The sequence below is a fragment of the Coloeus monedula genome (genome assembly GCF_965178545.1).
Source record: "Coloeus monedula genome assembly, chromosome: 7".
Taxonomy (NCBI): domain Eukaryota; kingdom Metazoa; phylum Chordata; class Aves; order Passeriformes; family Corvidae; genus Coloeus; species Coloeus monedula.
In genome coordinates this window covers 14,473,103-14,487,015 of record NC_138787.1, presented here as the reverse complement: position 1 = coordinate 14,487,015, position 13,913 = coordinate 14,473,103, and the positions used below count along the sequence as shown (strand labels likewise).

Genomic DNA, 13,913 nt, shown 5'->3' with positions numbered 1-13,913 from the left:
CAACCTGTTTAGACTTGACAGAATTTCCCACTTAGTGCCTGTTGACTGAATTTATAGGTCAATGCCCTTGCAAGCCTTAGAACTGGGCTAAACTCCTTAATATACTTTTTTTTTCTTCTTTTAGGAAGCTCAGCGGCAATTAAATAATCTCAAGCATCATCCAAAGGAAAAAAAAACCAAAAAACAAACCCTAAAAAGAAGTTATTAATGGGGTAATTGAGCTTGCATCAAGAAGCAAAGCCACACATAAACCCACCCCAAAGGGGACTGTCTCATTAGATCTGCTCTGCAGGGAGGTCTTTGCCCGACTGCTGAGCTGGCTGGGCTGAACCCCAGTAGCCTCCACTGGCACATCGATGGAGAGAATATTACAGGATGCCCACAGGCCTGGGGGAGAGATCAGACCAACATATCAGCAAAGGAGGCATCAGAACAAACGAGGGAGCACATGAGCTGTGTTTCAGCTGAAATCTCTACATCCTGAATGACTGCAGCTTGTTTACACACCTAATGGGGAGTGGTGCAGATGGGAAGTGGGATTTAAAGCCATTACAGAACTTTAAAAATAGCACAGTGAAAGTCATTGTTCCCCTTCTCAATTAGGAGGACAGGAAATGGAAACCCATGTGTGTAGAGGCTTTCTGCTCCAGCCCTGAGGGAATGACCTGGAGTCATGAGAATATAGGCCAGATATTGAAGCAAAGAATGAGAAGCAGCAGGAGACAATGGAATATAATTTGTGTGGATAGACTGTAGCAGTCTCTGAAGAAAGAATTGCAAAACATTCTACGGAGAGAATATTTTTTATTGCTGTGGGCAACTGCTCATCCATGAGCAGAAGTGGAAAACTGCTGGTGAGATGGAATAAGAGCCTTCATTGAACCTTGGTTTCACAGTGAACTATGCAGTATCATTTTGCTAACATGGACATTGTTTTGAGTGATAACAGTAAGTATGTGATTAAACAGAGCAAAAAAAAATATACATCATACACACAGGGAAAATCTTTGCTGCGTCCTTGGGGAAACTGCAAAAGTGTTGTTTTCCAAGTTACTTGGAGTTAGAAGGGAGAAGTACTGAAGACTGTAGTAGAGAATACTGGTGTATGGTCCAAGGGATGAGCAAGCCTGTTTTTCTTTGGAACTGGGTGTATTACTGATTTTTAAAGGCACGAAAATTCACATAAGGAATTTCCAGTTTGTAAACAGTCAGAAGCAAGATGATAGGAAAAAAAGGAGATTATCACTATAGGGTAGCATTCGGAGTAGGACATGAAGAAAGAATAGGGCATGGGGTGAAGGAGAGGCTACATTCCAGACGGGAGTTACTGCACATGGTGAAAGGAAGCTACTGCTCGAGGAGCAGGATAGTCAGGGACTGGGGGACAGTCAGGTTGGAGGAGGAAAGAAGTCGGCTCTGAGAGGCGTATGTGGATGGGAGAGTGAAAATCAAGACACAGAGAAATGAAATGAGTGAGGATGGAAAAAGGAAACACGTGTTTGTGAGCAAAAATAGTTACGGTCGTGGGAAGCCTGTGGAAACAGACGACTTGTTCCAGGTGTTTAACTGTAACCAACCGTAGTATTTAAAAGAAACACTGCTAAATTGCAGTAACAATATCTTTGTGAAGTACGTAAGTGCTGATAGGGGAGCAAGGCAAAGATGGAAGGATTGAAAGGCAGTGGAAGAGTCCCTGTTGGTGTGGGACTAGAAGGTGAGTATCCCTCACACTGAGTGCAGAGCTAGACTTTGTGTCTCTTCGCTTGTGAGTGTACACTGTGAGTGCCCCAGGCTCTGCTGGCTCATCATCCAATACACCTGAAATCACTGTTTAGATCAAATTTCAGAGTGCTGCCAAATGTACCCCAAAGTGTTCTCTGGGCTTGACCCTTTTGAAATAAAGGGATCAGTGTGTTCTGGCCATCCCAAGTGCCAGGAACCAGAAAAGGAGAAGGTGTAATTGTTGACTTGAAGCCATAATTATAGTAAAGAGACAGGACTTGACATATACAAACTGGACAGTGAGACTTTCTTCAATTGTGGTAGTGAGATGTATACCAGTTAAGCTATGCTGGTCACTATTCTTCCCCCAAAAGTGAAATAGATGTGTATTAATCATCTCTGCATTGGTGTAACTGATACCATCAAAGGGAGGGAGGGAAGGAATAAGTTGCTCCAAAATAATTATATTGGTTAAAAAAAAAAAAATCCTCTCTAACAAAATTACTTTCCTAACAAAATGTTTGAATTTTTAAGAAAGACAACAAATTTTGGAACCCTAACAATACTGATTTCTTTTAAAGCTTGTTTTCATAAAAAAATAGCTAAAACTTTGCACATGAAGTACATTCCCTACACCTTTATTGGCCTTCCCAATCAGTGACAGGCTTTGTAGGGACCCCTTCCTTGGCGTGCTGTCACCATGCTCTCCCAAATATGTGCGTAGGAGTACTTGACACCTGATTCTCTTCCACCCTTAGTTCTGTAGCAGCAGCAGCTCTTTTTACTGTAAGCTTTTCCAGGGGCCACTCTTTAAGTTTATTTGGGGGGCAGTAAAGGTCATCTCCCAGGAGAGGGTTGCTCTGTTCTTTCAGCACTTCCCATTAGTTTTTATGGGGGATAGAAAAGATGATCCTACTTGGAACCTCAGTAGATCCCAACATGGTTCTTAACTTCATAGGCAAAGCTGAGGAGTCAGATGTATGTTTTGTGGGTTTATCATTGTTTGAACCTCCATATACTTTCGGGCTTTAGAAGTAAAAGCATACTGCAGAAACTTTCTCTACTTCGAGTTCCTTAATTTTGGTCTCAGAGACTTGAGCTGAAAATTAAGATCAACACCTGACTTGACTCAGATTTAGCTCTGAATGTAATTTTTTAAATGGCATAGATTTCCAGGGCTTTGAAAAGATTTGAAGAAAGTAAAACTCTGCCAATGTCCATTTGAACAGATCTTTAGCAGTAACAGTGAAAGAAATTAAATCACTTTTTGAAGAAGAGTAAACAAGTGTGAGGATTTATTCACACAGTATAAAGTAGGAGTGAATCTGTAACACAGTCCTGTTATTTACCAATTATTTGACCACTACAAGGACTCAACCCTGGCAGTGTCTGTCAGGCACCACTAGCAGTCCTTTGTGTTTTCTCTTTGTGCAATCAGAAATGTGAATGGTATCTAGCATATTGAACATGGTTTATAAGCTGTTTTTCTTGCATATTTTCTGCCCTAAAATTAATATTATAGACATAAATAAGCAGCCAGGATTAAATGATTGCAGAACATGTTACCAAGGGTCCTAAAACATTCCCAGAATAAAGATGGATAACAGGCCAGAATAGAGTGTGCTGCACAAAGGCAAGGAAGAGGGAAGGAGAGAGTCTTTTGACCTGAGGCTCTAGGGCACTGAGTCAGATCTCCTCTCACAGAGCCACATGAAGTTTCTCATGAAACTTCAGGCAAAACAAGCCTGATCTCCAGGATGGAAGTCACATTGGAGTGGATCTTTTAGAAGTCACAGGGCTGAAGGGATCTTTCTGCAATTTGGCCATGTTCTTCCCATGAATTTCAGGACCAGGACACACGAGAGACTCCTACCCCATTAACGAATGGTTTCCACCATTCCACATAGAGCCAGACCATAAGTTACATAAAACCAGTTGAAACTGGTGGGAAGAAACTAGGTTGCCAGTTACAAATATGTATGTACTGTAAGTTAATACTAGTTGCTGCCCATGGGCCAGCTGCAGAAGTCTGCTGTAGATGACTGCAGCCTCTCTCGTGATACACTTTACCAGAAACAGTCTTTGCAAAGTGAACATCAAAAGTAACATCAGAAAATCTTTCATCCTCCTGTCTGTGACAGCAAACCATTAGGAAAAAAAAATACAGCATTAAACCTCACAGGTGTGAGTAACAGCTGATGCTGACATAGCTATAATGTAGTCAGGGGATCAATGTTAAGTTAACAAGTCATTCTGATTATCTGACAATTTTTCCCAGAGCCCACAAACCACTTCCTTTTCTACCCATGTGTTCTTCCCCATCTTCACAGTAGACAGAAGGCTGATACCTCTGTGTCAGGCAGGCATGAAGGCAGTTGCTGTAACTTTCTGTGTCCTCTTCTTCCAGTTTGAAGCCCTGTACGGTGAGTAACATTTTGGGTTATTCTCCTTGCAGTAGGTGTCTCTATAGAATATAACTTAGCAAATGATGGGAGACAGTAAATGAGGCATGAAAGCAAGGGGTTAGAGGAATAAAGGTAACAGCTGCAAAAAGACTGCTCTCAACTTTAATATCACTAGAGCTGGGGGGAAGAGGACTCCTGCCAGCATAGGGCATTTGCTCTGAAACTAAAAAGTACAAGTTCTCATTGTTTATGGTCTTTAGCTCATCTGCTCAGTGTTACCCTTTAGCTGTTTAGATTGTAGTGTTCCAGCCAGCTTCCCTTGGTGGATATAAGATCTCATAGCAGCATGATGGTGAATAATAAGAGAAACCATGTTATCGACATTAAACCGGCTCTCGTTTGGGCAGGGAATTTTTATATAAGGAAAAATGTATATGGCACGGAAAACTAGATGAGATCATTTTGGTGCAGGCTTGAAACACAGACTTAAGAGGAAGCATGGCATTCCTGTGCTGTGTTTGAGAAGGTGACAGCACCAATCTCAGTCCAGCCATAAACATGGGTGTAGATTGAACAAGATTCAGTGCTTTATATGAGCTATGCAAAGTAAAATATCACAACTTTATCTGTTACCTCTCTGAAACCCACATATTAATGGATCAGGATGGAAATACAGATAATAACTGATTAAAAAGTCTTTTTTTTCCATAAATATTCTGTCCAAGGATTTGTTATGATGCATCATATAAGTAAGAGCTGAGATTTAGTGTGCACAGTTGCTAAAAACCATCTAAATATGGTCCTTTGAAGGTCATGCCAAAGGCTATTAAATGCTTCTTTCATACATAAAGAACATAAGCTTTTCAATCAATAAAATCTAGTTTTCAGCTCTTTAGGTAATGCAGATACCTTTTTGAAGGCTAACTAATATATGGATAGTATACTGAGTTTTCAGATAGAATGAAAAGGTGGGGGAAATCACAGGAAAGAGTAATCTTAATCAGTTTCTCTGAAATCACTCCTCTAAAGGGAGTTCTCCTTGCAATGTTGTTCTTAAATCTACTAACAAAAAATCCTTTCAGTTTGGTTCCATACTTCTCACCTAGTCAATTTAGCATGAATACCTGACCAGCATGCTTCTACACATGGCTGAAGCTATCTAGAAGGCCCTTCCTTGTGGGAAGAAATAAGCTGTAATTTCAAGGGTGCAAATTGTTCCATCTGATACCACCATTTCTCCCTTCTTTCTCCCTTCCTTCAAATATGGAGGATAGAATTGGGGCAGGGGACTGGGGAAAGGAGATGACAAGAGAAAGAGACTGCCTGTAAGAAGAAATGGTACCTCTCATGTTTTTTGTCGTACAGTGTTCTCAGCATAACTTGTGACCTATGGCTGTAAATAGGTCACAGGCAGTGATACATATGTGTGCATGTGTGCATTATGATTTGAGAACCCAATTGTGATAAAGAAATTGTTCATAAGAGCAGGGAGCCTCTCTGTTGCCTGCAGAGAAACACGGGCAATGGGATTCTGGAGTACAGAGCTGTAGGCAGGATTCCATAGCACTTGTGGCCCTTGCTATGAAACGTTGCACATGAGCTTTTGCACACCAACATTTGCAAAGCACTCTTCACCCACAGATCTCCTGTTGTCAATACAGGAGAAAACCACGGTAAATTCTTAGAAGGGCTTCTGAAATGTTATCAACACTGGCTGTTGTTTCCATGGTATATTTTATAAGAATTTCGGTATTTCTCAACATAAATTATACCATAGAAATAATTCAGATTAAAGATGGCTTCCTAGAATAATTCTAGCTTTGCCCTGAAGCACTCTTTCCTCCTTAATCCTGGATTCTTGAAAGATAGAAACATGTTAGTTTTAGGCATATGACTACTGACACTAAATTGACAGTGTCATCTTTCAGAGTGGCTTGAAGGGTCAAAACTATAGCAACTTAAAAACTGTATGTAGTTTCATTATACATTTAGTATTAACAAAACAAATGTGTTTGTTGTAAAGGTGGAGCCTGCAATTTCCTTGCTCATTTTCAAAGGCAAACACACACAAGTGAAATTACGCTTGTTCTTTTTATCAGCTAGTTAGTTTTCTGAGAGCTGGGGCAGATAATATAAACAGCAAGAAAACCAAGTAACAGTATTATGTTCTCCTACCCTAAACCCCAAGTTGAAAAGTGATTGAAAGTGGTTTCTACACTTCTGTTAGGACCAAAATGCGTAACGGATTGGTGATGTTTTCAAATAGTGCTCTGTCTGCCAAAGAGCTACTAGAAAGCTCAAAATTACAATCCCATTAAAATGAAAACAACACATTTTCCATTGTCCTTGGTATCCAAGCACACTACCATTGAAATTCCCAAACTTCTGCCAAAAGTCTTTCCTGCTGCCCTGAAGATGAAATTGAGACGGAAATGTACGTAACTGTAAATACACTTACACACGAATGTACACACACTCTCCTTCAGAGTTTAACATAACAAGATGTAACTTTCATACACATGGTAATCTCTTAGATTTATATCTAAACCGCAATATTTGTCTTGGCACTCTGCTTCACACCAGGTGAGCCAGGAACAACTCCATGCAACTCCACATTGTGACACTGCTAGGAAAGAAACTAAAGATTTGTTTCCTCTTGTCTCAAACCTTTGTATGCAATTGAATTATCTCTTCTATGAAAAATAACAAAACAGAATCTTACAGCCACATCTAAGCATTTTTACTGCTGAACCAGTGGAAATCTTCTGTTCAATTTCAGCAATACCATAATGTAGACTTTTATTCACATATTTTTGATGTAGAATTAGGGAGAATTAGTCAGTGAATCTCTCAATATTATTGGATGTTTAAACCCCACTTTCCTATCTCACATCCCACTAAATGTACATGCATTCTGACTGGAGCTTGGCAAGAAACATCCCAAATGTGTCTGGCCATTAACAACAGAGTGCTACAGGTCCACATGATTACCCTAGGAATGAACGAGTACAAATGGGCACAGCAGATCAGCAGTTAGGCACAGGGAGGGGGAATGAGCAACTTTTTAGTATTCAGCAAGTGCATTTAAATTAGGAGCTGATGTGGAATAGCTAGTGAGCTGGAAATTTATATCAGCTCTCACCCATTGTGGTCATCCATGTGGACAATTTTGTGTTTTAATCTCAGGCACTGTTAATCTAATTCTAAAATGTGCCACCTTTATCCTATGCTAAGCACACTCTTCTACACGGGCGCTTGTTTCAGAGGAATACTAATTGCATTGCATTAACCAAAATGCTCATTCAGAGAAATATATTACTGAGTCTTTCTTGAAAACAGGCATTTTAGGCTTCTGGGTTGGAGAGAATACAAAACAATCTTTCAGCTTGCCACAAGGTCACATGAACTAAATGCTTAATGACCTCTCTCTGCCCTTTTCCATTAAAAACAAGGATTAAAATCACGATCTGTGACAAACATTTTAACCCACATGGTATGAAAGGGCAATTTCATTAGCTAACAGTCAAATTGAACTACTCTCAGAGACAGAGAAAACAAATTTGAAGTTGATACTTTAGTGCTCAGAGTAGGGTTGTCCCAGGCTCCTCTGGGACATCGAAGGAATATGGCACTACTTGGCTGTGTAGCTGCCCTGACAGAGTCAGCATCTGCCTTTCCTCTCAGATGACCAGTGACAAATGTAGAGGTTTCAGCTCCAGGCAGATGCCTCTTAAAAGTATCAGATTACCTTATGCATTCATCTTGCTCCCTAGCTTCTGCTGTACGTGTGTTTTTTTCTTCCATTCCCTAAATAATTTGTTGGCTGTTTGGCCTAATTTTTAAGGTATGTGTTACCAAACTACAGATGTCAAACTACAGAGCATTTTAAATGACCTTTATCTCAAATGCTGTTCTCATAGCAACTGTTTTCTTTCATCATGCAACGTATAAGTAATTAAGAATTATTTCTTTGTTTGACCTTTGCTTTCAGCTTTTCAAACTGTATAACATTTTAAGGGTTTGCACTTTCTGTCTGTTCCTTCAGTGGTTCTAGAGCTGTATTCCACTGTGGCTTGGCAAGTTGTATGATTTCTCTGCCTTGTCTTCACACCAGTTGTGTGTTTTCTCTGCCTTATCTTCACAGAAGATGCTAAATACCTTGTCTGTTATCATACACTTAAGTAATAGTCCTGAGAGAAGTACAGATATTAGAACTGTCACTGAATTAGATAAGGGCGCTGACTGTGCACAGTAAACCAGGAAGAATTTGATAACTAGGAAAATGGTAAATCAATCAAGAAGGGATAACAGTTTCTATTGCTCTCTGAGCATCGCAAAGTGTCTTCCAGAAATCCATTAGCTTCTGTGTCACGCTAAAAATATTTTAAATGAGTATCATTCATTTAAATGCCCTTGCCAATGGCAGTAACTGGGGAGCCAGAATTCAAAGAAGGAAAAAGCATGAACACTAAAAGATTGAAAGAGTTGAGATCATACAAAGGTACCCAAAAGAGAATGATCCTATGTTTCTGTGCCCATACAGGCCAAATGTCAAAGATAACAGGTGTCTTGGAAAAAAAAGATTATTTATGTTATGCAAGCCGTGCAATACCTGGCACAGCTGGGGATCTACTCTGTGTGGATCTAGACTACCATGTAGCAGTAACAAGAATAGGATAGTGCATCAAAGTCTCTAAGTATTTGCCCTGTATTTCCTTAGCATCATAAAATCCTGTTGTAGGTACATTTCATTCCAAGCAGCATCTGAAGAACTTACTCAGGCTACCAGAAAACAGGAAAAGCAGATAGAGTTTTTTTCTGTTTGTCTGTCTACTTATCTGAACATTTAATTTTAGGGCACTGCAAAAAGAAAAATTCTAAATGAAACACTATCAGACTGTGCTGTGTTGCCAGTACTATTAACCAATCCAAAGTGTTGCCATACTGTATGGTGATGGAGGCAGCAGTTTAAAAAACAAAACCAGAACAATTATTAAAAACGTGTCTGTGTTCTGGAATGAAGGTCACCTATGAAGAATGAGAGAAAAAGTTGCTATTGGAAAAGGAACTAAACCATATGCATTGCTTGAATGTTTTCTTGCTGTATGTATTGGAACATTGTCCAGATAATTATAACATACTTCGATGCAGTGTAAAGCAGTGGGGGAAGCAGAATAAACCTTGATGGAAATGAATAATTTGGTCTGGGAAAAATATAATGCTGGCTCATTGCAAAATCAGGATTCATGAGAAATCAAAAGTATGCTTTTTATTTCGGGCAGATTTCCTCAGTATCTTGGTGAAAGTTTTACTTTCATATCAGTTCTATTTCTGAAGTACACATATTACTTTGCAGAGGTGTTTTAAGAATTTGTGAATGTTATATGTATGATCAATATAAATTCTTGCATTGGGCATTTTCTTTCTACTTTGATTTTTTATTTCATCATTTTATCATATCATATGACTTTAGAGTGTAGCACAGAAAGGATCAGATAGGATAATGATACAAATTTAAAAATAGCTTCAGCATCTTAACATTGCATGGCTCAACCCCTGTTCCTGCATTGCTCTTCTTGAATTTTAAACAGAAAACAATTTTGTATTTTTCAGGAGTTGACAGCTGCTCATCATGCCTGTGCAAAAATATAGGTAAGATGCATTTGCCTAATTTGGTTTATGGTTTTAAGTGCCTCTCTACATCAGAAAATACTGCCCTTGAAGAAAAAACTCTCATTTTTTTATTGCACATTTAAACATATTTTTGTCTGAGGGAGTTTTCTGTGCTATTGGTTGCTGACTTTACAAAATCAAATTGTGAGGTAGCAGGACATCTTCGGTCAGTTTACTTTCTTTGCTTCTCCAAGAAGTTTGTAGAATGAGAGTTGCACAACATCTGAGAGTTTTTCACAGAGATTTTGGGAAGGTCAAATGTGATTTCTGGCTTTCGTGAGGGTGCACACACAGAGAGACATTTGTCCTCTATGCCTTCCATTATTTGAGTGATAATGGTTCTATAACCATCTAAGTAATTTGGTTGAAACTTTTTGTCATGCCTCAAATCACAATCTATGCCACAAAGACAAGTCAGGTCCTGTGGTTAAGGCAGTTATGTAGGAGCTTGGGGTTCACATCCCATTTTAAATTTTCAGCTACATCATCAAACTGGCTGGGTGGCCAAGCCCAGAGAGTGGTGGTGAATAGAGTTACATCCAGCTGGAGGCCTCTTAAAAGTGGGGTTCCTCAGGGCTCAGTTTTGGGGCCATTTCTGTTTAATATCTTTATCAATGACCTCAATGAGGGCTGCATCTTCAGTAAATTTGCAGACGACACCAAGTTAAGTGGATGTGTTAGGTTTAGTTGTGGGCTTGGCAATGCTAGGTTAATGCTTGGACTTGATGATCTTAAGGGTCTTTTCTAATCTAAATGATTTTATAATTCCGTGTTCAGTAGGGTACAGATCATGAACCATAAACCAGAGATAATTATTATCATCATCACCATCTTTGTCCCAGCTGTTTTATCTGTGAATAGAACAATCTGACACTGAGGCACGGATTATATGTCTATACAGTGTTTGGTCCAGGGGGCCTTTAAACAATATCTAGTAGCTGATATTGTAAGTAATATTAATAACTTTATCATTTACTAACTTTAGTAGCAAGTAATATTATCAAGGTCATTGATCTAATGCTAACAGCAACCTCCTTAGAGATGATAACAGGCCAGGTCTCATTTATTTTATCAGTAATGTCTGACACAACCAGAATGATGAGCTGGTATCTCATCATGAGGGCTGCTTTCCACAGCCAGACCATTCTGAGTACCTACATGCCTTAAATTACAATCACATGGTTCATTTGTTTTGTTTAAATGAGTTTCTTAGCACTTTAAGGATTCTTTTCACTGCTAGGTGAGTGACTAACTGTTGTCATGTCTTCAGATCAGCCCCATGTCTCTGATCCCCAGGTGATGGTGGAATTTGAAAATGGAAACTTCAATTTCACATTCCCCAACCCCAAAAATGTGAGCGAGTTCAGCATGACCCTCTTCAAAGGGAGTGAAAAGAAGGAAATCTGTGCACTCCATTTGAGCGAAGAGAGAGTTATCACCAAGAGTAATGTCACCTATTGTCAGACACAGAATTCAAGAAGCAGCACCACTTTCATTCTTAAAAATCTGGAAAAAAAAGATATTGACATTTATACCTACTGCCTGGAGATATTCTTACCCCCTCCTTACATAGATTGCTGTCTGAAAACCTATTTGTACATCCAAGGTAAGTTTACTTCTCCCTTCACTTCAGTTTACTGATAAGTAGATGTTGGGCATAGCTATGCTGCCGTGAATAATGTGACTTGAGTTTGCACAGCTAATTACCAGGCAGCTTAAAACTACTTAGCAGGGGGCTGGTAACAGTGGAGCTGTGTTGGCAGACTACTCAGCATGTCCTCTCCATATTTATTCATCTTCTTGGGCAGGTTTTGCAGGCCATGCTGAGCTTTACATATTGGTGGTGGTACCCAAGTTAGCTTGACTACAGCTTCTAGAATACTGCACTGTCACCTTTGCCTGCAACAGCAATTTGCCTTGTCCATTTTTCAAGCTGCTGAATATAAATGTTAAGATTAGGTTTAGCCAGTGGGAAAAAAATCCATTCTGAGAGCTATCTTCATATGCCTAGGATTAAAGAAAATCAGTTGTCAATATCCATACTAGCTGTGGTATACGGAACTCTGTGATGCCATTGAGGTGTGAAGAAGATGGTGTTCATCTCTCTGAAGCAGACCTTCAGCTTTAGAGCCTTCTTAGAGCAGAAGAGATACATGACTGCTGAGAATTTTTGGCCATTTACTGAGAAGGGCTTAGACTAACTCCAGAAGACTAACTGCCCAGGCTTTAATTTTGACCTGGCTTTCATTCAGTGGCTCTTCGGTATACTAAAATGAAAGAGTTAATAGTGGTTTGACTCACACCGGTTCTTGGTTCTCCATACAGTTCAGTTGCAACATGCCTGTTGTCCTTCCCTTGCTTTCTTTTTCTCTCTCCCAGCACCAGGAATAAAGAAAGATAGAAGCTGAAATGCTAAGGCAATTACATGGTTGGGTCAAGTTATCTCTCAATCCTCTCTGAATTTAAAAACCTTCTCAGACTCAAACTGTGACATTTGGTTTTGTCTGCAGTTTCCATTTCCACTTTTATGGATAGCCAGATGCTCGGAGTTTTTTCTAAATGTTTCACACCCTGTCATATTTTCTCCCAGATCTGGGCAAGAGTAATCTTGAGTACCTCAGCTTGCCTTCCTATCCAAACACGACTGCCAAAATCTATCCTTCTTTTGACCAGGCTGCCCTTTAAATCACCTGTAGTACTTACTGCATATAAGCTTAAACCTTGTTCAGATCTGAAACACCATGTTGGAGGTTAGGATTTTTCTGTTTTTTTTCTTTTTTTTCCTCAGCATGTTCTCAAGCCTGGCTTGGTTTCTTTTCAGTCTACACTTTCAGCACTGTGTACCAACAGCTTCACCTCCCTTCCTGAAAAAATGCCATCTTCTGCTTCCTGCTGAATACACTTTTCCAAGGTGGCAATTCACCTCAGGAAAATCCTTCTTCAGAGTTCACTTTTGCTAATTTATTTATATGAAGAGGGAAAAGAATTTGAAGTTATCTGTTGAAGGCAAAAATGAAAATTATCAGTAATGCCTTTTTTTTTTTTTTTTTGCCTCCTCATCTTCAGATAAGGAGGACTGCTTTTCACTAGGACTTGTGTCATGGATAATTATTGGCCTGACCATTTTTGCCATTTCCTGTGTCTTCTGTGTTGTAGCCTGTTGCTTAAGGAACAAGGTAAGCAAGGATATGAGAATATGCAGAACCCTTCTTCCAAAGGTCATGGGTGGGGAACAGGCACATACTCAGCATGTGCTGGGTTTTTTGACAAAAAGACTGAGTTGTTCATTTACCACTGGAATTCAAGTAATTGATGACAGCAGCTCAGATTTAATTTTTCTAAGACAGAATTGTTTATTGATTTAATGGTTTGGAACCAAAGGAAAGAGGAGAAATGCTGCACAGGTCAGCAAAATTACTTTTTTGCTCTAAGCAGTTCACCTGATTGTTTTCTTTAAGGGAAAATAATCATCAGTGGAGCAATTCCAGCACTGTTCTGCTGCAAAACCACTTAAACCAAGAACTATTTGACTCAGGAAAGAAGGAAGACCATGGACATTAGCTATTCTTTTGGGCAATGTGTGTTTTTTATTTTCAGTTTGTTTTATTCCAAGTTTTCTATGTGAGTTTGACCTGTCTATTCTGACCTTAATGTTCCCACTGAAAACAGTCAGAATAACTGCCCTACTTAATGAGCAAAGGCAGGAGGGGCAAAGGTAAGTGAACACAAATTTAATTCATGGCATTTTCTCTCTGTTGGCAGAATCAGAACTCCAACTCCCATGAGTACAACAGTGAATACATGCCCATGGCAGCAGTGAATGCAGCTAAAAAACCAAGAATCTGAGGTTGTGTTAAGCCTAGTTGTACTTGTACCTCTGCTTGTGTCTGTTACAAGGCTTTCTCTGGGAGGGAAAGAACTGCTTGCTGTCTCTGCCATTGATTCTGGGTGGGTGGGTGACTGGGTGGGACTGTTACAATAGCTTCTTAATGGAGTTCATGTTGCCATGTTGCAGGAAGACAAAATTAAAAGCAAAATCTCTGGAAACCTATTGAGTCATAACGGGGGGCTGTTTCCTAGAAATGCCACTGCTTCACATCTGTGCAAAGTACT

At 39.6% G+C, this 13,913-nt stretch overlaps 1 protein-coding gene across 1 annotated transcript; it reads left to right on the top strand.

The window, feature by feature from the left end:
• Positions 1-4,075: 4,075 nt before the first annotated feature.
• ICOS (inducible T cell costimulator) lies at positions 4,076-13,646 on the top strand (the record flags this gene model as incomplete). The annotated part of the gene is made up of 5 exons (XM_082284826.1): positions 4,076-4,145; positions 9,741-9,779; positions 11,071-11,406; positions 12,867-12,976; positions 13,563-13,646. The coding sequence occupies exons 1-5, from the start codon at positions 4,088-4,090 to the stop codon at positions 13,644-13,646; spliced, it is 627 nt and encodes a 208-aa protein (XP_082140952.1). The 5' UTR covers positions 4,076-4,087.
• Positions 13,647-13,913: the final 267 nt, after the last annotated feature.